This window comes from Phyllostomus hastatus, unplaced genomic scaffold, assembly GCF_019186645.2.
Source record: "Phyllostomus hastatus isolate PE091 unplaced genomic scaffold, TTU_PhHast_1.1 phas_contig_34, whole genome shotgun sequence".
In the NCBI taxonomy this organism is placed as follows: domain Eukaryota; kingdom Metazoa; phylum Chordata; class Mammalia; order Chiroptera; family Phyllostomidae; genus Phyllostomus; species Phyllostomus hastatus.
Window position 1 is genome coordinate 28,809,478 of NW_025333857.1, and position 25,446 is coordinate 28,834,923.

The 25,446-nt window shown below is 42.7% G+C and overlaps 1 protein-coding gene across 2 annotated transcripts in view; it reads right to left on the reverse strand.

The window, feature by feature from the left end:
• The window catches only part of DOCK8 (dedicator of cytokinesis 8), a 218,685-nt gene that overhangs the window by 57,179 nt on the left and 136,060 nt on the right, over window positions 1-25,446 (reverse strand). For both annotated transcript variants that reach the window (XM_045839979.1, XM_045839980.1), the window contains 11 exons: window positions 24,913-25,030; window positions 23,385-23,455; window positions 22,182-22,320; window positions 21,322-21,423; window positions 17,757-17,852; window positions 16,847-17,081; window positions 14,131-14,295; window positions 12,784-12,953; window positions 10,561-10,656; window positions 7,473-7,568; window positions 1,020-1,169 (listed from right to left, as the gene is read on the reverse strand). In XM_045839979.1, coding sequence (XP_045695935.1) covers window positions 1,020-1,169; window positions 7,473-7,568; window positions 10,561-10,656; window positions 12,784-12,953; window positions 14,131-14,295; window positions 16,847-17,081; window positions 17,757-17,852; window positions 21,322-21,423; window positions 22,182-22,320; window positions 23,385-23,455; window positions 24,913-25,030 — 1,438 coding nt within the window. The remainder of the gene's footprint in view (window positions 1-1,019; window positions 1,170-7,472; window positions 7,569-10,560; window positions 10,657-12,783; window positions 12,954-14,130; window positions 14,296-16,846; window positions 17,082-17,756; window positions 17,853-21,321; window positions 21,424-22,181; window positions 22,321-23,384; window positions 23,456-24,912; window positions 25,031-25,446) is intronic.

A 25,446-nucleotide genomic window follows, 5' to 3' on the forward strand; every position in this document is an offset into this window, starting at 1 on the left:
TTCATGGTCACGGGTCCTGTTCTCAGAATGATAAATCCATTTCCTCTAACACTATTGAAGATATGTCCCTCATGTTATGTTGTGCAGTTTGCCATTTCAGGCCAAGCTGACGAGTCACCAGAATGGTGACCTGATAAAGAAGCCTCCCCAGTATCACTGAGCAGCAGGTCCTTGTGCTCTCGGCATCCTCCACAGGGGCCTGGGTTGTAGACACAACTGTCTAAATACCCTGGCACGGAATTGCCAGTCTTGGTTTTGCTGCTAACCATGTGACTTTGGAAAAATTTACCAACCTCACTGTGCCCCGTTTTTCACACCCACCAAAATGGAGACGCCATTGCCACTCTCGCAAAGTTTGCCATGAGAAAAACCAAGTGGTCATTTCTCCCCCCGGGAACTTGGTACTATACAAGTTCTTTATAATGAGAACTTAATGTTATTATTAATAATAATTAATAATGATCATTGCTGGCTCAAATTTTACAGCTGCCTTTAAAATTTTGTTTTATTTGTAATATTTCATATGAATATTATATAGTTAACTTTCTATTTTAAAAGAATTTTCAACTTACAAGATAAGGTGCAAGAACAGTACAAAGAACTCCTGTATATCCTTTAACCAGGTTCATCGATATTTGACATGTTGCTACATTAGCTTGATTGTTTTCTCTATCTATACAATTTTTGTCTGAGCCATTAAAGAGTAGATAGCAAATATCATGCCCATTTACCCATAATGCTTCAGGGTGTGTTTCCTAAGAACAAGAATATTCTCTCTCATCTCTACATTGATGCAATAATTTAAACCATTGCAATTCTACGTTGCAATTTCTTTATAGCAACCCCCCTGCCCCACCCCAGGGTCCCATCCAGTATAAACTGCAGCATTTAGTTGTCAGGTGTAGTCAGTTACAGTTAAATCACTCTTTTAAGATGATGCCTATTTTTCTCTGATTCTGAACACAGCATATGTTTCAGGTGAAACATTTAGAAAGTAAAGAGTAAAATGACACAATTACCTTCTGAGGCTTTACTACAAGGGCTGCAATCTCCGAGGTGACCACATTAACAATGGTAGTTATGTCATCTTTGAAACGGTCAGAAAAGCGAGTCCTCCGAAAATTGTCCTGTTTGTCCGTGTTGTGTACGTACTGGGCCATGCTTTTCACCTACAGTGGGGGTGGAGGAAATGTCAACATGGAGACTGGTGACCTGCCTGAACACTGCGGAAAAGGAGAAAAGGCTGGAAGAAAAGCTCATTAACAATAGACTTTCTAACACTTTATTGGTGCTGGTTGTTGCCCAAACAGGAGGCTCTAAACTGAAAAATGCTCCTGACACACAAATGGTTACCATGGTGGCAGGAGTTGGGAAGGGTGTCCTCTTCTTGACCCCAAGTCAGGGGGCTTCCTCCTTGCTGCTGACAAAGCCAGGGAGATTAATTCTTTAGCTACTGTGTCATAAGACTCCCTTTCTCTCAACTGCCAACGTCAGGGCGCCAGACCTAGGCTGGGTCGCCTGAGCCACTTAGCGCTTAGTCATAACACGGTGCACCACCAACAGAGGGACGGTTCACAGGACTGTTTTTGATGTGAACTGACGTAATTGCTATCCCTGAAACTGCAGCAAGGAGAAATGGGAAGAGATGTTCCCCCGTCTTGATTTCAAGTTGAAATGGAGAGCACGGCTCTTTCCAGGAACAATTCCATAGTGTGCTAGCTGGAGACTCGACCACTCTTTGGAACTTTGCCTCTAAGAGAAATTATGCCTTGGGTTCTATAAGACTAACTTGTTTTATATATATTTTAAATATGTACATTGATATATGTTTAAAAATATGTATTTATATATTTCAAATATATTTATATATTCATTTATATTTTATATTTATATATTTGAAATATATATATATTAAAATAAAAACCTGTGTGTCAATTGGCGGCTGTATTATGACCAGTACACCACCAGCTCAATGCCTACCACAGTTTTAAATCAAGATCATGCTTATTTTTTGGACTTCTCCCTGGAACCAGGAGATTTGTGGGTCCATACAACTCCCTTGGATACAGTCTGAGGTTGCATCTTGGCCTTGTTGGAATCTGCTGGGAGCTATTGGGAACAGTTTGTTGGGAAACACTGGGAGTTCTGGCAGTTGGGTGCTTACCCTCTGGGGCCATTTTCATGAAAGTAGCCGGGCTATTCAAAGAACTGCCACAAAAAGAAAGGGCCCTGGAAGTTGAACCACCCACATTTGCCTGAAGGTGACCCCCAGGTTGGGGCTGGAAGAAGAGGGGAGAAAGGCAGTTGTACAGGGAAGAAGACTCCTGTTCCTGAGAGCTATATAGGAGAACTTCTTTGCACTAACAGCAAATTTCTTTTTAAGAGTGCAGAACTGGCAATTTTCATCAGCACTGAGACAAATAGATATTAAAAAAAAACAAGGAAATGGTAAATTAAGAAGAGAAAACAGACCAATAAGCTTTATACGCTTCATGTTTTGAGATGATGCCATGGCCCGCTTGGGGAAGACCAGAGAACACATGGTCCCAAAGCCCAGTGTCAGAGCCATGGCTCCTCTTTGCTGTGAGGTTCGTCTTGGGCCAGCACACGTGGACAAGTCTGCATCCCAGAGTCCCACACACTGGGTGAGAGGACCTAATGAGGGGTGGGAACTGGACCCCGTTTTTGTCTGACAGTACTGTCTCTCATTATGCTAACAAAGGACCTAGGAGGACAAGGCCTCTTTGTTCGGCGCCACCCTATTCCTGATCCTCTGCTGGCTACCCTACTCAGCACTAGGTTTTTAGAGCTCACTGTGGTATTCGGCTCCTGCCTGCTGAGTCTGGCCATTCTGCCACCAAATAAATAATTCTCACAATGCCGCACTTCCAACCAATGGCCTCTGTCCAGACCATCAGCGACTTGCCAGCTACTATGTCCTTTGTATCTCTAAGAGGAGTGCCCGGTAGAAATGGTGGATGCTTGTTTGGCCCATTGTTTGTAGGGTGGGGTAACGCAGGAAAATATGTTCCCTCATATTGGCCTTTGTGACCTACTCAAAGCAGGGGACCTCCAAAGAACACCTTGGTGCAGAAGTTCATGTCCTGAGTAAACTAGGTCACCCATTTACTGCTGGGTTCCCAAAGTCTGGCTTGGAGGTTTACAGAAGCACAGAGATTTATTCATTAGCAAGTTTGAAACTCACAAAAGGAGTGTTCAACAGCTCTAATGCCAAAGCGGTTGTTCATTACTGCTTGGGCATTAACACAACTGAAAGGTGTTAAGCTTCCCAGGTTGTTGGCCAAGTTCAAGGAGGCTGTCCTTTCTTTCTTGTCAAGATTTTTGGGCAAAATAAAACTGTCTTGGTTATTATCATCATCATCTTTAATCCTTACCTGAAGATATGTTTGATTTTAGAGACAGCAGAAGGTGGGGGCAGGGAGAGAGAGAAACATCAATGTGAGAGAAAAACATTGATTGGTTGCCTCCCGTTCGCACCCTGACCAGCGATCCAACCCACAATCTTGGTATGTGCCCTGACTGGGAATTAAACCTGCAATATTTGCTGTAGGGAAGGACGCTCCAACCAACTGAGCCACTGAGCCAGGGTCTGTCTTGGTTTTTAAATAACTTCCTAGGCATCCATAAAGCAAATGCACTAACAATGAAGGGAGCCTTATCTGAGCCTGAGATCAGTTGTCTTGCAAAGTTCTGGCTAGGGCTGACATTTTCCATTTGCCTCCACCTGATCCCTTAGAGCCATTTCTTGCCCTTTTCTGCCTGTCTCTGAACCTCGAGAAGCTGATCTCCATGGACTACATCTCTCCGGCCTCCTTGGGCTTCCAGCTGAGGTTGGCCAATGGAGCCACCAGCAAGGGGTGCATGGGTGGGAGGACAGAGGGGTCCTGGTATTTGTCCATGCCACTGCCCTCATGCCCACCACAGCACAGTTCCTGGTAGGGGCAACACTTGTCTAGGACTCCAGCTTATGTCATGGGGCCCTTCTCTGCTTTAGCTTTCTCTAGGCCCCAATCACAGTGCTCCCTACCCTTGCTTCCTTAGAGCCAGAATAACAGCTTCCAGCACTTGCTGCTCTGTGGGTGCCTCACCAACCCTTATCTGCTTCTGTAACCTTATGTTTGCCCTGGGGAAAACCCCTCTAATACATGCTTTTCAGTTAACCCTTTTGAGTAAAGCCAACGCTTTCCAGTCAGGACCCTGTCAGACTTAGGTTATAACGTGCCGAGCCCTGGGTAATGGTGTCTTGGGTGATCTGCAGGTTGACCGACCCTCTGCATCTGCTCAGATTGCCAAGAGCTTTCTTTCCAACTATTGTATCTGTTTAGCATAAGGGATTCTTAGAGAGAAGAAGCACTATTGGCTTTAGTTTTTGCTTTCTCTCCTGGGCCCACCAAGTCCCAGTAAATAAATGTGCAAGGTCAAAAGCAATTTTCACTTTTTCCATGGTTCTTAGCTCCCTGCGGTGAGGGGCAGCAAAGCGGTACTGATGAAGTCCTGGGCACACCTGGACACTCCTCTTGTGGCCACCATCCTCCCTCAGACTCTGTCTCTAAATTGGGGATGACAGAAAACTCCAGCTTCAAGGTTGAGGATTAAATGAGATAACACTTAAAATGGTGCCTGGCACAAACAGTAAAATATGCAACATATTTTCGATGTTGTTATTTTCCTTTCTCAGAAATGCCAGCTATTAGTAGAGTTATACGAAGGACAGAGCCATTGTCTTACACACAGAATACCAATGTGCCTTCATAGGAGAGCTCCAGGCTGCCGTGTGGAGTGGCCAGCACTGCTGAGTTTGTTCTAGTTGGGAATGGAATAATAATTGCAGGAATGCATTAAAGCTGACTCCTACATGTGGTCATTATGTGTTGTAATTTTGACCTTCCAAGGGGAGGCAAATGGCACAGACATAGAACTGGAATAGAAAGTTGCAGAACTGAGGCTCCGCCCCTCACTGGCTCAGAGGCCTGGGCAGACCCCCACTTAGCCTTTGTGACCTGTGAGTGCAGTGGCGATAATCCTCGGGGCTGCTCTCCCACAGGGCTTCTCTGAGGTTTCAAGGACACATTAAGAAGCCCCTAGAGCTGCTATCGAAACCCTCCCATAGCACAATTTGAGGACGAATATCCTAAGGGTTTGGTTTTCCAGTGTGACAACTGTAGCACTTATAATACACAGTTATTAAATAATACCTAAGAGTGATTAGGTGCAGTGTGTGTGCATATATGTATGCGTGTGTGTGAGCAAATGACAATACATCTTTATATTGAGATACTACTTTCCGTTGAAGGGCCTTTTTCCCTGTGAGAGTCTACAATATTGAATTTAGTTTTTGCTTCTTGTTTTTTAAAAACCTTGCAGTATGACAGATGAATTTAGTTTGAGATCGAGATCATTTGTACATATTATCTATAGAAGGATTATGACCCAAGTGAATCTTCCTTATGGAGAAACATGATGGTGCGTGGGGTGGGTAAATAGAAGCTGGATGTATGGGGCATGAATGTTGGTTTCGATATTCTCATGCCTCAAGAAAGAGTTTAATGGCAAGTCCACTTGGCTGCTGGAACACGGAGCTCACATGTCACTGCTAAAGTTGTTGCTCTGCAACCTGTGAGCTGCAGCTGCTCCCTTCATCAGCATGGATTTAAAAATGCAAAATGCTGGCCCTGGCTTGGTGTAAAGACCCTTAACTTTGTTTAGGCCTCAGAGCAGAGGTGGTGGAGACTATGGGTCTTCAGTGTGCTTAGAAGCCACCCAGGAAGACAAGTTAATGTACAATGCTGACTTCCACCCCTCCTCATTGCATTCAGTAGTTCCAGGGAGAGTCTCAGAATCTGCTTTATTTTTGCTAAGCACCCCTAGGTGATTCTGATGCAGGGATTTGAGACTGAATTTTGAAAAGACACTTCTCTAACAAAACCAGTCTTCAGCTAGGAGTTGGAACTTGGTGAAACTCTCTGGAATTTGAACCCTAGGTGTGTTTCTGTGGCATGGGCCTGAAGTTTTTTAAAACCCTACTGCACACCACTTCCCATTTCCACCTCAGTGTGTGTTTTATTGTTTCCTTCAACCTGTTCTCTGGGTGTTGTTATTTAGTGTTGTCCCCGCTTTCTTAGGCTTGAACATGTGTAGGTCAACCAGAGCTCAGATGAAAACCTGACCATCTCTCTCTCTCTAAACAAAAAAATGATCCATTTAATGCCACAGGAGAAAGAAACTGGTAAATATAAAGCTAACCGTATCACTATCAACCCACTCCTAATTCTTATTCTGCTGATTATCTGTACATTTTTATGTGGTTGGTCTCTTCTGCCCTTTTATGCCTTTTTCATTTACCATCACTTCACACTGCATTTCCATTTATCAATGAAAGTTATTCTTATTGGCTTTATGGTAAAAATCTTTTCATTTCTAGTAACAATTAAACAAAATAATAGGTTTACTCTTATTCCCTTTATTTTCAAGTCAAGAACTACATTGTACTTTTGCTTTTCTGCTAGAGAACTGATAGAAGTTATAGGGTAAACAGATTTACAAGTTTCATTTTTTCCCCCCAACAAATATTAGTTGGTGCTTGTATGATACCAAGCCATGTGCTGGGTCTAGAGGTAGGATAAGTGGGAAGATAGACTTGCATCCTAGAAATCTAACCCAGAAGTCAGGAAGCAATGATAAATTCTGATAAATGCTAGAAGGGAAATAAGGTGCTGAACAGGAGAATAACCGAGTGGACGACATATTACAGTATCAGGAGGTAAGACAGAGCCTCTTGGAGGTGATGACATTTAAGCTGAAACCTAAAGAGAAGAACCAGGAAAGTATGTGCATGGGAGGGAGGAGAGGGGGGAGGGGAGAGAGAATTTGAAAAAAGCCTTTGAGGATCAAAAGGCCTTGGCGTCTTCAGAGAAGGAAAAGGGGAACAATGTGGTTGGGTTAGGGGGGAGGCATGAGATGAGTGGGGTAGAGGCGGAGGTAAACAGAAGCACAGGAGGGCTTTGTGGGCCGTGGCCAAAAGGAGTGCTTTATTTCCCATACTTTGAAAATCCCTGAAAAGTTTTAAAAAGGAGAGTGACAATATCTGTTTAATTTTGAGAACTCCATGAAGAATGGATGGCTAGGGCAAAACGGCATGCACCCAGGTCAAAGAGGAAGTTACGGCAAGAGGCACCTGAGAGATGAGAGCGGCCAGGTGGAGGGGGGGGGGGGCGGTTGAAGATGGTGAGAACCAAGGTGTTGGAGGTAGATTTGCAAAACAGAATCAACAAGATTTGGTGGAAGACGGGTGGAGGGGTGAAGGAGAGTAAGACTTTAAGTCATATATCTGGGTTTCCAGCAGGAGCAACTCCATGGATAGGTCAGTTCCTGATACAGGACACCTCGTCGCCTTTCTGCAATGTGCTTTTCACGCCCCACTGAGCACAGATGTAAACATGCAAGAATCTCACCAGAAGCTCAAAGAAGAACCAGGCGTACTTGAAGACGGTTTCTCTCACCATTCCAGTGCTGACCACCATCTGCAGGGCGAGCTCCTCGTGGAAGTGCTGGATGACACACACACACAAGAAACCACAGTCACGTATTACAGGTTGTGAGGACAAATGCTTTATATTCCCACACCTGTTTTCTTTCTGTAACAATGGTGATAGCTTTTAGTTACTGACACATGCATCCTAGATGTTCTAGACCACAAACAAGTGGCAAGGTCAGTGCTGCAATAACCCAAGCTGGGAGAACATTTGGGTAGGAGAAGGCTGGTGGCAGCATCAAACAGGAGAGCTAGGTTTCGAGGACAGGCTTCAGCATGGGAGTGAGCCTGCATTCTGGTATGGTGTTTGGAACTGGGGCTGCCGGTGTTCCTCCTTTCAGGTCCTGCAGCAACCCCTCTGTGCGAACCAGTCCTCTCTCTACCCTCAGTTTCTCGCCCATAAAATGTGTTGCTGGTTGGTAGCAATAGTTCTCAAACTTGAATGTGCATCAGGATGCCCAGAAGGCTTGGGAGGACCCAGACTGCTGGGCCCACGCCCAGAGTTTTGGATTCAGACTCAGTAAGTCTCGGGCAGGACCTGAGAATTTGCATTTCTAACCAGTTCCTGCTGGGGACCTCTATTTAAGAACCAATGACTACATGGTTTCTAAACTCCCGTCTGACTGGACAGTTCTTGTTTTTATATCCTGCTATGGCTCTGTGGGAAAAGTAATGGGTTAAGTTCATGAGTGGATCCTCTTCATTAAAAGGTAGAGTGGTAGCAGCCTGAACTCACAACTTCTAAATTCCGACATCCCAGAGGCAGATGCTTGAAATTCCTCAGCTCCACTTTATGTCTACACTTCCCTTCAAGTCATCTGACTGCTCCACAGCAAATGCAGCAGATGGTAATTTTTCCACCTTCTGTACCTTTCCCATTCTCTATCTGGCTACTTGTTAATGTCCTTGATACCAGTGTTGATGGGAAGAAGTTTGAGACTAAAGGTAGGGCAGTAACTCATCTCAGTTTGCCTGAAACTGTCTTGGTCTTAAAATGAAAGTCTTGCATCCAAGAAACCCCCCTCAGTCCTAGGAAAACTGGGACAATTGGTCACCCTAACTAATGACAAAAATGGGTATTTTCTATGGATTTCATTTATCAAATGACCACAAAACATAGAATAAGGCAGATGAACTAATTTTTTAATTGTTCTGTGGGTAAGAAAGCCAAAACTATTTGAACATCCTAATATCTGACCCTACGATGCTGGTTTTTGTGGCAGGTGAGCTTTGCCTAAAGCAGAAACTGATTGTAGCAAAGACTGCCCTTAACCAACCCTTAAATCACCCACAATGTATAGTATGCATGCAATCCAATTTACTAATTCCTGTGCACATTAACACTTGAGAGTTACTCAGTTAAACTGAAAGGAGAAAGACAGAAAATCTCTATATATGCAGATGTCTGGGAATTCTATTTATATCCCCAACTGGTTCTGGTAATGAATGGAGAACGCTGAAGCTCCTCGGTGGGTTCCCCTTCATTCTCCCACGTGAGTCAAGCCTTTATAATCTTAACACACGTTAATACACTTGTTTGCTGTTAGGAGTCTTAAGTGGAGCTTCCCCTCTGGGAGAGGAATGCGGCTGAGTGCTAGCCTAGCAGGTGGTCTAAGTGTGCACACGAGGTAACTAAACTGGTCACAGAAGGGTCTTCCCACCGCAGGACAGACGACGCTCCACCAGCTTCAAACGCAACCTCTGGAAAATAGGTCAGTGTGAGTGCCAGCCTCTTATGATGAGACAAGATTAGAAAAGGATAAACAGCTTCTTAAGGTAATTTATGCTTATTACATGAAGGCCTTGCTCCGTAGGTTATAGAAAATAGCCAGGCAGCTAAACCCTGTCTGCTCAGCTGGGAAGGAAACACATTGGCTAAACTTCCCTCTGAAATAAAATTATTTTCTTCTGGTCATTGAGATGACCAGAAACCAAGTTAAAACAAAGTAACTCGAAACTAAATAATGACGCCCCCTGGAAGAAATCAGGTGCCGCTTTGAGGTTGTCAGGCTGCAGGAAAAAACACGGTTTTAAGAAGGAAAATGGTACCTGTAACCAGTCACTGCAAAGTGCAAAGCTAAGTTTTAGAGTAAGTGAAAAATTTATTCTTAGCACCTACCTGAATCTTCTTTCACTTCTTTTACAGTTCCCTCCTGGTACCTCTCCCCAGATTTATGGTGCCTGGATAACTGCGGTGTGCAGCCCGCACGGCCTCTGGATGCTTGATTTTCCCCTCACCCAGTCTCAAGTGAGCTATACTGAGGTTCACTCCTTCCCCCGCTGCTTAATACACACTTTCCTGAGGTGTCAGCTCTTGCAAATGGCTTCCATCTTAATAGAGGTCTTGAAATACACTCAAAACCTTAACTTGAGTAGCTACCATGATGGTGAAACTCAAGTGCATGGCGGAGAAGAAAACTTTGGAGAGACAGCTTTTCCCCTGCCACCTGTTGGACCACACGGGCAGTGACTCTGATTGGAGAATTCTGTTAATATAAGGAGGTCTGGTGAGCAGTTTTACTGCTTGTCAAATCTCTGAGCTCGTAGAACAGGCTGACTAGAAAGAATTACGAGGAAGCATTTCATATTTCTTTGATATATGTAATATTAAAATAAAGGAAACCTAATTATTTCCATTTCCATTTGTTGAGGATGAATTGTCCCCAGTTCACCTTCAACTAAAAGAAAAAGCTAATGCAGTGGTTCTCAAAGTGTGGTCCCTGGGCCAGCATCGGCTAGGGGAGTATTAGAAATGTGAATTCTTGTACCCCACTTTAGATCTATGAAATCAGAAACTCTGGGCATGGGGTCCAGACAAACCACCCAGGTACATTTGATACTTAGTAAGTTGCAGAAGCACTGAGTTAATAGGTAATTACAAAAAATGAGGGATAGGGACAGGGCCCCAAATGTCTAGTGTGTGTGTGTGAGTGTGTATATGAGTGTGTGTGTGAAGGGTGGGAACAAGGCACCAGCAAATATTATCCTCACACTACCCTGCTCAATACCTTTTTGCTGGCTGCCCTTGGGGCTCCGGTGGCACTTGGAACATCATTATTGCCAGAGCCATAGTAAGACATCCGGTTGCAGTTGCGATCGGCAATCTGAAATACACAAACCATGACGCAACAGATGATTGACAGTGGTACCTTGGGCAGATGAGCCAGTGGCCTGAAGTCACAACCTCACAATTCATTTTTTAACGTATTTCCTACTTTTACCCTGGTTACGAAGGTAAAACAATCATCATACATAAATATAACACAAAGCAAAGAAGGTCAAGTTACACCTAATCCTACTTCACCTATAGTGAAACCTAGTTAAGTACCAGGGATTGTGCTTAACAGTTCCTTCAACAGTGCCTGTGACTTTATTGGGAGAGTGGAAAAAATGTGTAGGAACAGTGCCTCTCTGTGGGTTACTGTGGTACTGTACCTAGCCTCCTGAACACTATAGTTAAGAAATTGTCCAAAACCACATGGACAAACTTTTATCCCTTTGCTCTAAAACTGTTAGAAAATTCTTAACCCAGTCCACATAGAAATTCAGTATTTTGATTCTTGTTAAACCGTGGTGATTAAGGCTGTCAATGATGACTGTGGATCACTTCTCCCCTGGGCAGTCAGAAAATGACATTGTTTAAAGGGACCTTATACATGAGCATGAACCACAGGGTGCTGGCAAATGTTTAACAACCAGCTCTCAGGGGTGAAGTGAGGAGGGGACTGAATTGAAGCACTTGCCAATTTCTGTGCCATCATAGCTTATTTCAACTTAACATGGTGTCACTGAGCTAACATTGAGAAGAGACGTGCAGTAGCAAACCATTATACGCTGCTTCCAAAAAAACAGATATGATAGACATAAATGATCTCTAGAACACAGATAACAGTAAAATGTAGTAGAATAATTAGGAAGGGATTAGGTTTAAGGGGATAAACTCTGTAAAGTGGAATACTTTAAATTTCTGGACAAGCTGCGAAAGTGGTACAGGGAGCTCTAATGTGCCCTTCTCCCAGATCCCGTTAAGGTTAATGTCGTACGCAGCTATGGTAGGTCTGTCAGAACTAAGAAATTAACATGGCCACATCACTAGCAACTGAACCACAGCCCTTCTCTGCATTTCACCAGCTTTTCTGCTGATGTCCTGTTTCTGCTCCAAGGCATAGTCCAGGACGCCACATTGCATTTAGGTTTCCTTTGTTTCTAATACCACTTATTTAATTGTCACTTTACATAATTTAATTTCTAATAATTCAGACTAAGAATTGATGTAGGAAAAACTCGCTGAATTATATATTTTGAAAGGGTGCATTGTACAGTTTGTGAATTACATCACAGTTTTTAAAAATTTCAAATGAGAGATACTCTACAAAATACCTGACCAAGTGCTTCTCAAAACAGCAAGATCGTTAAAAACAAGAAAAGTCTAAGAAACTATCAGCACGAACAGGAGCCTAAAGAGACGTGACCGCTAAATGTAATGTGGTGTCCTGGATGGGGTCCTGAACAGAAAAAGGATGTTAGGGAAAGCCTGAGAAAGTATGACCTTCAGTTACTAATGATAACATATCAATATTGGTCCATTAATTGTGACAAATGTACTATTGCAATGTACAGAAAAACTGGGTATGCAGCATATAAAAACTTTCTATACTACATTCACAATAATCCTATAAATCTAAAACTGTTATAAAATAATAAAAAGCTTATCAAGAAAAAGCAACCAATTCATGGCAAGAAACATAAATATAGGGCAATTCACCAAACCTCTCAGGATCTCAGGTTTTGTTTATAAAATGTGGCTATGCTCTTTGAGATTATTGTATGGGATAATCAATCAATAGATGCTAATGAATGCATCAGGCAGCTATGAAAACACAAAACAAAATAAAGACAACCTTTCTAGGCATCAAAAAAAAAGTCAAAGCTAAACATTTTCCTTTAAAAATAAAACTCATGATATTCATTGAGTCCTGTGGTTAAGCCAGCTATACCCTGAAAGCCTCCTATCAGACGGAACTAACCGAGCAGGTCCTCAATGCCAGTCTTGCTTCTGCCTCTTTCAGGATGACCTCAATCACTTCAAAGAAAACGATATTAAAAACTCTAAAGCTGAGCATGAAAGCATTTGACCAACACTGCAGTGGTTGATTTTGTGTTATTTCTCCAAGTTTTAGTTAAAAATAAAAAAGTCTGCATCACTTTCCAGGGTTTGACATCTTCCCTACCTTTGTGGACATGATGTTCTTAACTTCCTCGTCTGCTGGAGAGTGTGTCCCTGTGAGGTCTGGGTTACTGTTGCTCATCACCCGGGCCTGCATCAGCTTCGAACTCACAGCAGCAGCAGACGTGCGTCCATATGTGTGGTAGCGAGGGTCGGGCAGAGCAGTGGGGCCGCCTGCACCCCATCAGGTACAGACATGTCAACAGAAAGGGCGTCAGAATCACTTACTGAGCTTGAGAAGGAACAGAAGGATGGGCTAGGTAGGGGGCTGAAAAGCTACCGGATTAGGGCTTGGAGTTAGAGTCTTGTGATCAAATGGCTAGGGGAGGCCAGGGAGGCCAGATCTGAGGGTAGGTGGATGGGATGCAAGGCAGAAGGGAGGGATGAGAACTGTGGTTGCTGCTCAGCTCCAGCCCATTACTGCCACGGGGAACCAGCCCTCGGGGTCGACAGAGCTTCTGATTTCTCAAGACAAGCTAGAAATGCGGGTATTTTTGGTTAGTATTTAAATGATGACAACTTTGCAAGTGATACAGTAAGGTCCTCTGAGATTTCAATCCAAAGAATCATCTGAACCTTATGATAAGTGTATATTATATATGAATGTTATTCACCTTTAGGTATTGACTTGTCTCTAAAAGTAATTCTGTGAGTCTGATATATTACTGTAATTTTAAAAAATCTCAATTGAAATTGCAGGTTTACTTGAAATGAGGCTGTATAGATTAATAAAAGTACCATACCCTTGAAAAAAAATAATAAAAGTGCCATGAATCTTCATTAGGGCTTGGGACTTTGGAAACTCATTAGTGCGACCTTTTATACTATGCTGACCAGAAGTTCTGTTTGATTATTACCTATGTAAATAGTTAAGAGTGGAAAAATGTGATTGTTTTTTATTTCAAAAGTTTAGTTTGGGAGAAATGAGAGAAGGGATTCAATTTTTCATCATGAAAAATTTAGGAACCACTGCTTATCACTACTATCAAATATATATTATTTTCTTTGTCATTATTATCCCAGAATCCTAGGCATCTGTTGTCATTTCTCCATATTCTATAAAAGAGATCCTAACTGAATCAGAAGTTACCATCTGGGGAAAGACCAGTGAGGGATTATCAAAATGGAAGAAAAAATAAGTGCTTCAAATAAAGAGGGAAGATGGCAGGAAGAAAGCAAGAGAAAAATCTAGAAATAAGCTTTTCCCTTTAATATTCATACCATTTTTTGTCATTCTGAAAACTATAATTTAACTTTCATGCTTTTAATTTCATTTTGCAGTGGTGGTGGGGCGGGGTGGGGTGGGGTGAGGGTGCCCTGCCCCCAGACACCCACCCTCGAGGCCAGCTACCTGACTTGGGCAAGTCCCTCTGCAGCTCCGGCAGGCGGAAGACGTAGTGCACGTAGGAAGCCAGCAGGCAGTTCCTCCCGTGCTGGTCTTTGCTCAGGTCCTTGCTGTTGTGCAGGCTGTTGGCGATGGCCACCACGGACTCGAAGGCAAACTGGGAGAAGTTGGCTGAGGAACCAAGATAAAAGTGGGCAGCTTCACAGTTGGTCCTTAGTGAAGCCAAGGTGAAACGCTCTCCAGGGCAGAGACAGGGAGCCCTGCCCACTGACCAGGAGGACCAGGATGGTCCAGATGGTGGTCTGAGGCGGAGTGAGTGTTTTAGGGAGCTTCGGCTTGCCGATTCTGCTCACTGCCAATGGTTTCTCATTTCCTCCCTTGTTTTCCTCCTCCCACCAGCACTGTGGTTTCTCCTGACAAGGACATGAGGCTGTCCCGACACCCTCCCCTCTCTGGAGCATGATGTGAAGTGGTGCTACTCAGTGAAGTCTGCACTGACATTGTCCGCATCACCTGGGGCCCTGTGAGAAATGCAGAATCTCAGGCCCTCCCCAGACCAACTAAGCCAGGACCTGCATTTTTAACAAGACACTCGGGTATTCTCATGCACACTATGGTCTGCAATGCAGTGTTGCATCGTGGAGTACAGATTAATCTAAAAACGTATGAATATGGTGTCATTCCCTACCGGACCTGTACAGAGGATAGGTTTACCATATCCCCTCCTGCTCCGGACCTCAGCCCTCCACAGTCTGGCTCCACCCTACTTATCCAACCATGAGCCCTTTTCTGCTCAAACCAGCTTCCGTCAGAAGGAGACACTGTTGGATTATCCCCATCACGTCTGTTCTTTCTCATCTTGGCGATTTTGCTGATGCTGTTGTCCTCACCTAGAAAGCCCTCCTTGCTCCAGTCTGCAAACTCACACCAACCCTTCAATGCTCAGCACAATGCCCTCTCCTCCACAGAGCCCATGATGCCACCAGTACAGGTCTTAACTGACACCAAGTCACAAGGTTCTCTGGCTGTTTCCGGTGGAAAATCCTATCTTTCTCAGTAGGCTGGAAGCCCTTCCGAGGCAAAGTGCACTTCTCATACTTTCTTGTCTCTCCATGGTGTCTTCCACAGTGCCAGACACAGACAGGTCTGAATAAATGCTTGTAATCTAAAGGTGTCTGTTACTCTGCCTGCTCTAACATGCTGCTGTCCTCACATGATAAGGCGGCAACTAGCTATGGAGAAGAGGCTCAAATTATGTGAATGAACATTTTGTCTAATACACAAGTCTACATTAAATAACTGAAACATTCAAAGCAGTGTGCCACATAAATGGAGACAAAGAAAGAAATCTGGGGGTGGGGTGGAGGTCACTGCTGCTGCAGAAATCTAGCTGGAGAGGAGACAGCTACAAGTATGAAATGTAGCCTGCAACACCTATCTGCAGAACCACAAAAGAAGCATCCCAGGATACACTGCAAACCAAGGGATTAAGAAGACATGCACTTCCCTGGCCTGTGAGTTCAATACCCCTCTTACCCCTCTGCCGCCACCAGTTTCCTCAGATTCCACAGCCCAACTGTGTTATCTGTTTCTTTCCCCACTCTCCTGTGATTTTCTGGTTCTCGGCTTTTGCCACTCTCACCTCACTGTCCCCATTTTGGCTGCTTTCTTTCTATCCCTCCTTCAAGGTCATATCAAACACTCTCTTCTTCCTAGGGGCCTCCTTCATCCTTGCAGATGGATGTGTTAATGCCTCCTCTCCCTCTAATATCTAGTTCTGTCCTTTGAGGATTTTTCCCATGCTGCTGCTGTTCACTGTATCGTAAGTCCTCTGAGGTCAGACATGCTCTCGATTACTACTGCAAAGCCTGCAACTGTTAGCGCAGTACTAGGAGCAGAGATGGAACCCCAAATCCATCTGCTAGACTCAGTAGCACAGGATAAGATAAGCCCAGCTGAAAACAGTTTCAGACAAAAATGCCCTACAGCAGCCAGTCTGCCCCTGTGGGACGCAGGAGAACCACAGGGCCCACATCTTACATGACATTATTTCCGAAGGAAGTTTTACACATTGTATTTAATGTTAATTTGTCAAAACAAGCCTTTAAAATATACTATAAGTCAGAAAATAAATAAATGGTTGCTAGGGGCGGAGGGAAGGGGTGGGTGGGGAGTGACTGCTAAGAAGTATGGGATTTCATCTGAGGCTGATGAGAATGCTCTGGAATTAGTAGTGGTAGTTGCACAACCTTGTGAATATATTAAAAACCACAGAATTGTACACAGAAGTGAGTTTTATGGTATGTATATTACATCTCAGTGTAAGAAAGTGATCACATTGCATTTCAATTTAGAATTCCTTTCCCTCCACTTAATGAGTTGTCTTATTCTTCTAAAACATTATATTTCCATGTTGGTCAAGAAAATAAAAATATCTTAGAAGTACAAGAAATACATCAACTACCTCTGGAATGGAATTTGAAAGACTACCTCTAATCATTCAATAAATTTATTTTAAAAACTATGATTTTAAGCATTCAATCTTAATTATTTTTTTAACATGCAGGGAAAGTCAGAAAGTAGTATTGGACTTAGCCTCCCTTGGACTCACATCATCGACAGAAAGGAAGATCATACTGTCCCTGGTCCCAGGATTACTAGAGAATCATGTTTCCTAACCCAAGGCACTGCCTGCCTCTTTCCAGCCCCACAGGCCTCCTACCTGTCTGGCCAGCGATGACCATGGGCTGCACGGACAGCTGGAAGAGCTTGTCCAGCACCAGGTGCAGGAAGAGCACAAGAGGCTCCAGGCGGGAGGAGTTGAGGCAGATGATGCTGAGCTTCAGCTCATGCTCCAGGGTTGTCTCACTGATCTTGTGGTCCAGCACACGGATGGGGAAGGACACCTGGCTCTCCAAGGAGTGGCAGAGAGTGAAGAACTTCTCCAGGTGGTTGTCCTGGGAGGGCAGACGGCATGTCTCAGGGGTCTTACCCCATCAAGACTCACCAGTGGATTCACAAACACAATCAAATGTAAGAGGTTCCTTTTAGGCAGATCCTCTCATTCCATGTTTTAGATCAGAACTTCTAAGATGCATACATTCCAGAACAAGGTTATGAACTACTTTGCTGAATGGCGTGCACCAAATAGAACCTCTCAATAATTATTACCTGAAGAAGAAAACAATTTGCACTCTAACATGTTTTGTAAGCAGAGGTAAGCACAGCCAAAAGGGGTCTACTTAGGTGCAAAACCCAAACAAGGGCAGGAAAAGGAGGGAATGTAGGAGTGGGGGGGGAAAAGGCTGGTGAAAGGGTAGAATTACAGAGGGAGATGAGACAGAGACTTCAGATGAAGCCTCCACACACAATTTCTCAGCCAACAGTGTGGGGACTGGGTTACTTCATTTAGTTCCTCAACTTCTTTGTAAGGTCATCTCATTTAAACAAAAAATAAACCTGAACAGGCTTGTAAGTCCCCATAAAGAACTAACGGTTGTTTTTGTTCTATCCACACACAAAGCTCTGCACTGGTCTTCTACCAGACTGTCCTTAGAAGGTTCTCTGCTGCACCTCCACCTTCACTGTCAGCCTTCCAGCTCTGACGTGAAGTGGGCCTTGATGTTCCTTACCTGGGTGTGAACAGAAGAAACAGCTTGCACTTCAATATTAAATACTCCCTTATGTCCTTCGGCCCACTTAATGGGAGGATTCTGTACAGGGACTTTCTGTGTTAGAGAGAAAAAAAAAGATAACAATTCAATCCCCTTTTCTGATTGCTAACACCAGAGTGAAGCCACTTGGCTGTAAACGTCAGGGTTATACAAATAGAAAACTCCCTGGAAATTAATAGAACTGGCCTTGGGTTTAGAAGCCCTGGGTTCAAGTTTAATTCTGCACTGAACTGTAAAACACTGTACTGTATTTTACTGTGTATAAGGTGTACTTTTTGCCCAAATTTTTTAAGGAAAAAGTAGGATGCACATTATACATGGGTAGTACTAATTCCATGTCTACATAAATGTTTTTTAATTCTTTTATTTATGCTTATGTATAAAGAGAAGTGTAACTCTTGAAAGCAATAATGATATTCATATGTTAAAAAAATGCTAAAATTCCTTTATAATACAAAAAAAGTACCTAAATATAAATAAATAAATAACTAAAATGAAAGGTTTTTTTCCTGAAAGCTTGGACCAAAAACATGGGTGTACATTATACACAGGAAAATACAGTATTTTTACTTTAACAAGTCAATTAAACTCTCTGGAACTTCATTTTTCTAGTGCTGAAAGGGGGAGTTTAAACTGAGTGATCTGTCTGTAAGCTCCCATCCAGCACTGATAAATCATTATGTTAGGAATTAAACTAATGTAATATGTAGGTGATTTCCTCATTAGTCAGGAAAGTCAGGCAAAGTGTAAAGTATCTTTACATGACATACAATTTTAATGTTTCTGAGTGCCTGCAATTATATTCCCTTTTAACAAAATGTTTCCAAGTAGCAGTCCTGCTGGGCTCCTGCTTTAATTACTTAAGTGACTGTTTTATACCATTTATGTATCAATGGCTCTATAATCTGAAGAGGCCGTTACTTGCCCTAAATTCCCATGGAATTATCTTCCTGTAGAGACATCAGACAGTGCTGGGTGAGGAGGGCCTAGCCTGCTACAGCCATGTGAGAGTGGATTTTGCATCTCTTGTATTATAATGGAAGGAAGCATGCTGTGTTTGCAAGGGTCAGATGTGTGGATGGGGTGGGTACTTGTGGGAATATGTAAGAGAGTGTCACAAACTGGGGTCAAAGCTGGATCCAGCCCACAGACAAGTTCTGTTTGGCTCAGTGTTAGAAACTTCTTTGAATTAGTTGCCAACATTTAAAGTCAGAAAATTTCACATGAAAGCCTATTTGTCTAACTTCTTTAAAGAACTAGAAGATATGAAGACATTGGGCTTGCATCCCAGAACAGCACTGATCTGTGGAGTGGAGGAGCAGCTGTGACCTTCAGTGGGCAATCTCCAGCATGAACAAATTCCACCAGGATCTGGCACTCATTATTTTTTTAAGTCTTTATTTATTTATTTTTTAGAGAGAGGGGAAGGGAGGGAGAAAGGGAGAGAAATATCAATGGGTGGTTTCCTCTCATGTAGTCCATTACTAGGAACCTGGCCCACAACCCAGGCATGGGCCCTGACTGGGAATCGAACCAGCAACCCTTTGGTTTGCAGGCTGGTGCTCAATCCACTGAGCCACACCAGCCAGGGATGGCACTCATTAATGAGTCCAGCTCCTGAAGACACTGGAGTCTGCCATCTATGATCTTATGCAGCACGGTCCACTAAACAATGTATTGTGAGACATATATATATCACTTAAAATTTTCTAGTAGCCACATTAAAAAAATTAAAAAGGAATATGTGATAGCAATTTTAATACTACATTTCATTTAACCCAATATAGCCTCAAGATTATTGTTTTGATATGAAATCAATATAAAAATTATGAATGAGATACTTTACATTCTTTTTTTCCTACTAGGCCTTTGAAACTGGGTTTGTATTTTATAGTTAAGCACATCCCAGTTTGGAGTAGCCACATGTGATTAATGCCAACTCTACTAAACAGTATAGGTCTAACAGATGTAAGGAGGGGCTGAGGGTATATCTACAAAGATAGCTTAGATAGCAAGAATGAAAAAGGAAATAGTAATTACTCAAGCAGAGAGCTTGATGCTTGATATGCATCATTTCATTTAACATTCATCGCAGCCTTATGGGCAGGTATGGGCTAGTTTCACTTTGAGATGCAGAGAGGGGAAGGGACTCATCCATGTTCACACAACTAAGGAGTGGCAGAATCTGGATTTTGGACCAAAACTTGTCTTTAAAACCCAGGGTTGTTCTGCAGTATTAAGGAGGTAATTGAGGGTTCTAGGCAATTAGATTACACATGATGGAAAGGTGGTTTTGAGGGCATCAGAAGGGACTATGTGTCTAAATCATAAAGCATAATCAGGGAATGTCTGTGAACATACTCAGGTGGTTCTGAGGAGAAAAATTTTGGTCTAAAGCCAGGCACGTGACTGTGCCCAGGGCAATGAAAGCTTCTCTCTCCAGAGAAAAAAGGAGATAAGAGAAAAATGGAACAGCCTGGGAATGACAGATGAGGAGTCAGAGTAAAGGAAAAAAGTTGACTGCTAAGGTTGGGACTAAATAAAAGTCCTGGGAAATTCTTCAACTTGAAAATTACAAAAGAAAAACCCAAAAGAGATGAAGGGGAATCTGTATAGATTAAAAGACCCTTAAAAGACAAGTCAAGCAATAGCAATGTATAGACCTGTTTGGATCCTGATTCAAACAAACAACTGTAAATAAAAATATGACATTGATGAGATAATTGGAAATTTGATCATTGGATATTTGAAGATATTAAGGACTTATTCATTTTTAATGTATAACAATGATATTGTGATGGTTAAACAAATAGCCCTTATCTTTGGAGATATATACTAAAATATGTATAAATGAAATGCTACAATGTCTGGGATTTTCCTCAAAATAGTGCCAACTGAAATCCACCAAATACAATAAAAAAGAAAAAGAGAAATAAACCTACGCCAACCAGACTGAGAACACAAGAACTGGTGCTGGTGTGGCCAGAATGGAGAGTTCAAGTGTTCCCTTTCAATGGCTATACCGCAGCAGAGTGGGTGGGCAAGAGGCAGCGCGGGGAACACCACTGGCACTGGCAAAGGGATGAAAACCCCACTATCCATCTGAAAATTGACCCAGAGGAGAAACAGGTGGAATCTAGTCTGGGAACCTTTTCTAAGGGTCCATGCTGAGAGTAGCTGTTAGCACAAGTAGGCCCTATTTGTCTGCCCTTTCATAACACATTATTCTGTGAATCCCTTTTTTGCAGATAATGCAAGGTAATGCTGCCTCTGACACAGGCCCTGCATTTACTAAACATTCTGAATTGGTGATTGGTAAATAAGTGAGTTTCCAGAGCCAGTTATTTTTCCCATCCCAGCAGAACCATGTGTTCTCAGAAAATACCATATGCTGACAGACGCCCGTTCCCCAAAACATGACGAGCATCCTCAATCCTGTTTAAGGGACTGGAAAGTGGATCTGGGAAAGTGGTCCTAGACCATGGCTGGACAAGAAACAGCTGATGGATAGCTTGCTGGTTACCTCTGCAGAATGCATGGAGTAGTTGGGTGGCAGCTTTTCCAGGGCAACTGGGAGACAGTAGGATCCAGTTTGAAGACGTTCATTTAAGAGAATTGGCAGCCACTGAAACAGATGATGTAAAGAATAAAGTGGAATTTATTACTACACATAATTCTGGCAATTTATCTAGCTCACAATAATCAAATGCAACTAAACGATGATTAGATATTGACCAGGAGTCTTTTTGGCAGTAATTTCTGTCAAGTTCTTTGCATTTTAAATGATATGAGGGTTCCTGAGATCTTAACACCAGTGATTTACTGTTTCAGAGCCAGAGCAGTAGTGCTTTTCTTTAAAGCCTGTGTCTGCATGAGTCTGAACTGTGCCAATGTTATTTGTTGTTAAGTTTTATCTTTTTTTAAAGAAATGATTTTTTTGCTCCCTGGAGAAGAGCTAGTTCTATACAGGGGTTGGCAAGGGTAGGTTTAGAGTTGTGAGTATGTAAAATACGGAGTTTATTCCTGTATTATTATTTATTAAGTATTGTATTATTTTCTATATGAACAACTATAAACCTATTTTTGCCCACCCTGTATATGAAGCACATATAAAAACACTGGAAATGCTAGATATGCAATGCTTTTTCTAAAAAAAAGATAAATGAGTGTTCTTTCAATATTTATCTCCTACTAGCTTTCTGTTTCTGAAATTTGTCATTGGCTAAGTCAAGTCATCTCTGCTCTTTGCTATAATCCAGTTCGGTACATTCTGTTACTTCTGACAGGAAAAAACAATTGAATAGAATTTAGTTGTTTATCTCTGCAGGGACCTTGGATGCACCAAGAACTTTAGTGTGAATCAGCAAGTTGAAAATGACTCACTGAGTATCCCAGGAGACTTTCTACGGAGGCTCCTTGCTTGTGCTGACAACTGATATGATAGAAGGTGAACAGGAGGTGGTGATTTACTGTGAGCTTGGCAGGGAGCTTAATTTTCACTTCTTCATAGAAGTCAGGAGACCTGTTTCAAAAGCACATTATACATACATAACTTTCAGCAAGAATAATGACTTCTCTGACTATAAACTATAGCGCAGCAGACTCTTTGTTCTTCAGAATTTGTCTGCTTGGTGTTTTGCTTTTCATTTTACATCATTCTGCTCTTAAGCTGGAAGTCCTTGGGACCACTCTTATGCCACTAGATACATTTCCCTTACATAAGAGCACTCGGAAACTAAAGACTTTCGGGTAAAGAGGATTTACCCACACAATGGAAAAATCCAGCAATTTAACTTGAAAAGGGGATGAAGTTCAGTGTCCTGCTGCGACCTCCCTTCCTCTCTCTACCCCAAGAACAAAGACAGGCACATCAAAGGATTTAGGAGAAGCACATGAATGATGCTGGAGGAAAAGGAATCTGATTTTACTGAACTATGAAGTCCCAGCTACTTTACCAAGGGCTTCATGTACCGCACTCATTTATTCCTCATCCCAAGTCAGGAACACGGGCTCAGATTAAGACTTAGATGGGCCCAAGTTATCTGGCCAGGATCAAACCCAAGTCTGCCTGACCCTGTACAGAACCCTGCCCTACCTGTAAAATGTGAAGAATAATTAAGACATTATTTTGGAACTCAATTTACCCACATAATAACAAGTGTTCTATTTCCCCTTTGGGCAACTTAAATGTTCTCAAACTAGGCGTAGTAGAGTGGTGTGTAGAAGACAAGGAGACAGAAACAGGAGGGCTGGATTTTGTTTCTGGGCCCCCTCCAGTACTTCGAAGCCAGTTAAGATGTGTATTTCTTTATTTTACAGCTTAAGACCCTCTAGTATAAGACCCCTCTGTATTATACTAGAAGAGAAGGCTCCAGGAAAGTCAAAACAATATTAGGTTCCTGACAATGTGTTCTTCTCCCAGTTTTAGTGGCAAAAATTGTGCATCTCCAACAGAAAATCATGAATTTCCTCTGTCCCTGAGTACCTGAATTATAAATACCATTGGAAGGAAGCAGGATGGGATTCAGAAAACCCAGCAGATAACAAAACAATCTTTGTGTGTATTTAGAACCAAAATATACTTACTTATTATGGTATGTGACAGCTGTGTACACTTCCTGCAGAAATTCAGGCCCACTAGACTTTCCAAAGATAACCTGTACACCAATATAGAAAGGACCAAATTAACAGTGATATTTGGATATATCAAATCAACCATCATCAGCCCAATAGTATGCTCTATTCTCATAGAGCTCTGTTTTGTAAATTCAGAGTGCTGAGGTCTACAACTAGCTCAAGCACACGGATTCAAAAGAACTGGCTACAAAGGGTAAAGTGAGGCCCAAAGGGGCTACATTAGTGACTGAGGGCGACAGGTTTGTGAGACTGGAAAACCAGTGCTCTGTCCACTCTGCCTCACTGCCTAGAGGTCTGTATTTTCAGGCAAAGTTGTACTGTTTTGTCCACAGTTAAAGATCCCTGGTTGTGGCTTGTTTCCCTGCAGAGACATGGGCCTGGTCACTGGGGTGATCAGGACTTTCACTGTCCACAGGTTTGTGCTGTTTAGAAAAGACACCTCTTGGGACTGATTCAGCCCTAACAGTACATGATTTGACAAGTGGACTCACCTTTGGGCGAAGAAATAAAGGGCCTTTTCTATTGCAAAGGGATGCAGTAACCCCTTTGCTGGGTCCAGGGATTGGTGAGTAGAGAACAGATGGGAGTCTGGCCCCCACTCATCCCTGGCTGGGCACCTGGGCCACATTCAGGGTCTGCTCAGCTGTACCTGGCAGCTGTGGTGGATTTGCCATGAGCCAGAGCAGAGAGAATCAGGGTGGGGGGGGGTCTTCCTCTAGGATTTCTTTCCCAGCACCACTGCAAGAGAATACCTTGCATTGGGAAGGTAGGTGAGATATTAGGAGGATTTTTTTTAAAGGAGATATTTGAAGAATGGAAGGAATGAAAAAAATTATTTCAAGAGAAAGGTATAATTGAATTCTATGACTTACAGAAAATCGTAACATCTAACTATCAATTTCACTTGTGGCAGATGGTTAAAAAATACAAATTCTGGCATTTTGGGTTCCTTAGAGAACACTGCATTATATATGTATTATTTGATTTATATTTTGCCTCAGGATGGACATCCAGTCCCAAAGGGTGTTGAGATGGCGCATCTGTGTTATTTTTAGGCGTACTTTACACTCTTCTGTCGGCATGGACGGGGCGTGGGCAGATGCTGCTGCCGCGCACATCTGCAAGTGCAGTGACCATGACAAGTGTGCTAGGCCCATCTCTCTACTGCTTGTGCTGTGAGGGTGGCATGGATTTGATAATATTTTTCAGTCTTCTAATATAATCTGCATTTCCAAATTTAATAGCTCCTTATGGGATGAGTTAGGACAGAATCTTTCCATTGAGACTGACCCGGTCTCCCCATCAACCTGCTGGGACCAAGACTGGATGAGCCACACAGGCCTCTGCACTGGCTGAGTAGTGCTGCGCTGAACAGACATACTCAGTGCGCTCATGAGCGCTGGATTCTGACTGTGTGAGCTGACAAGCGAAGTTCAGGACACCTTGGTCTGAGGCAAATGTTTATTTCCCTCTTTACCGGCATAGCGCTGCTAGGATCCTCTCCACACATAAACTGGATCTTTATCGTAATGTTCCGGGCAGATGCTAGTTTGTTAGCGAAGTTCAGCCTCTGTGGGTAGACATAGAGAAGGTTTCTGGAAAAGAGAAGATGAAGAACCAGTGAATAAGGCCTAGAGCTTATTTTGACCATGTTCTCCAGTGAATGCTAAAGCCTGCACTCATGAGGTGATTTTTCTGAAGGAGGTTTTCCTTTCAGAAATGAATTATTTTTGGAGGAGTAAGTGAGATACTGCTGCTGCTTCCTCCTCAGCTTCAGTCATCTGATAATAACCAACAATGTTCTTTGTTTTGTTACCTATAAAAATGTGTTGGCTGCAGCTGAAAGAGTCTTAATGTCTTGGGTGTGTACACCTACTTAGGGGCAATCATATATCTGATGCACAGATAAAAAAGCAAAAAAGGTCCAGTCCATTTTAAACAAAATTCATGGCAATAGATGATGGCCTCATTTCACTTCCTCTCTAGTTTCAACTTTCTAAATGACATGACA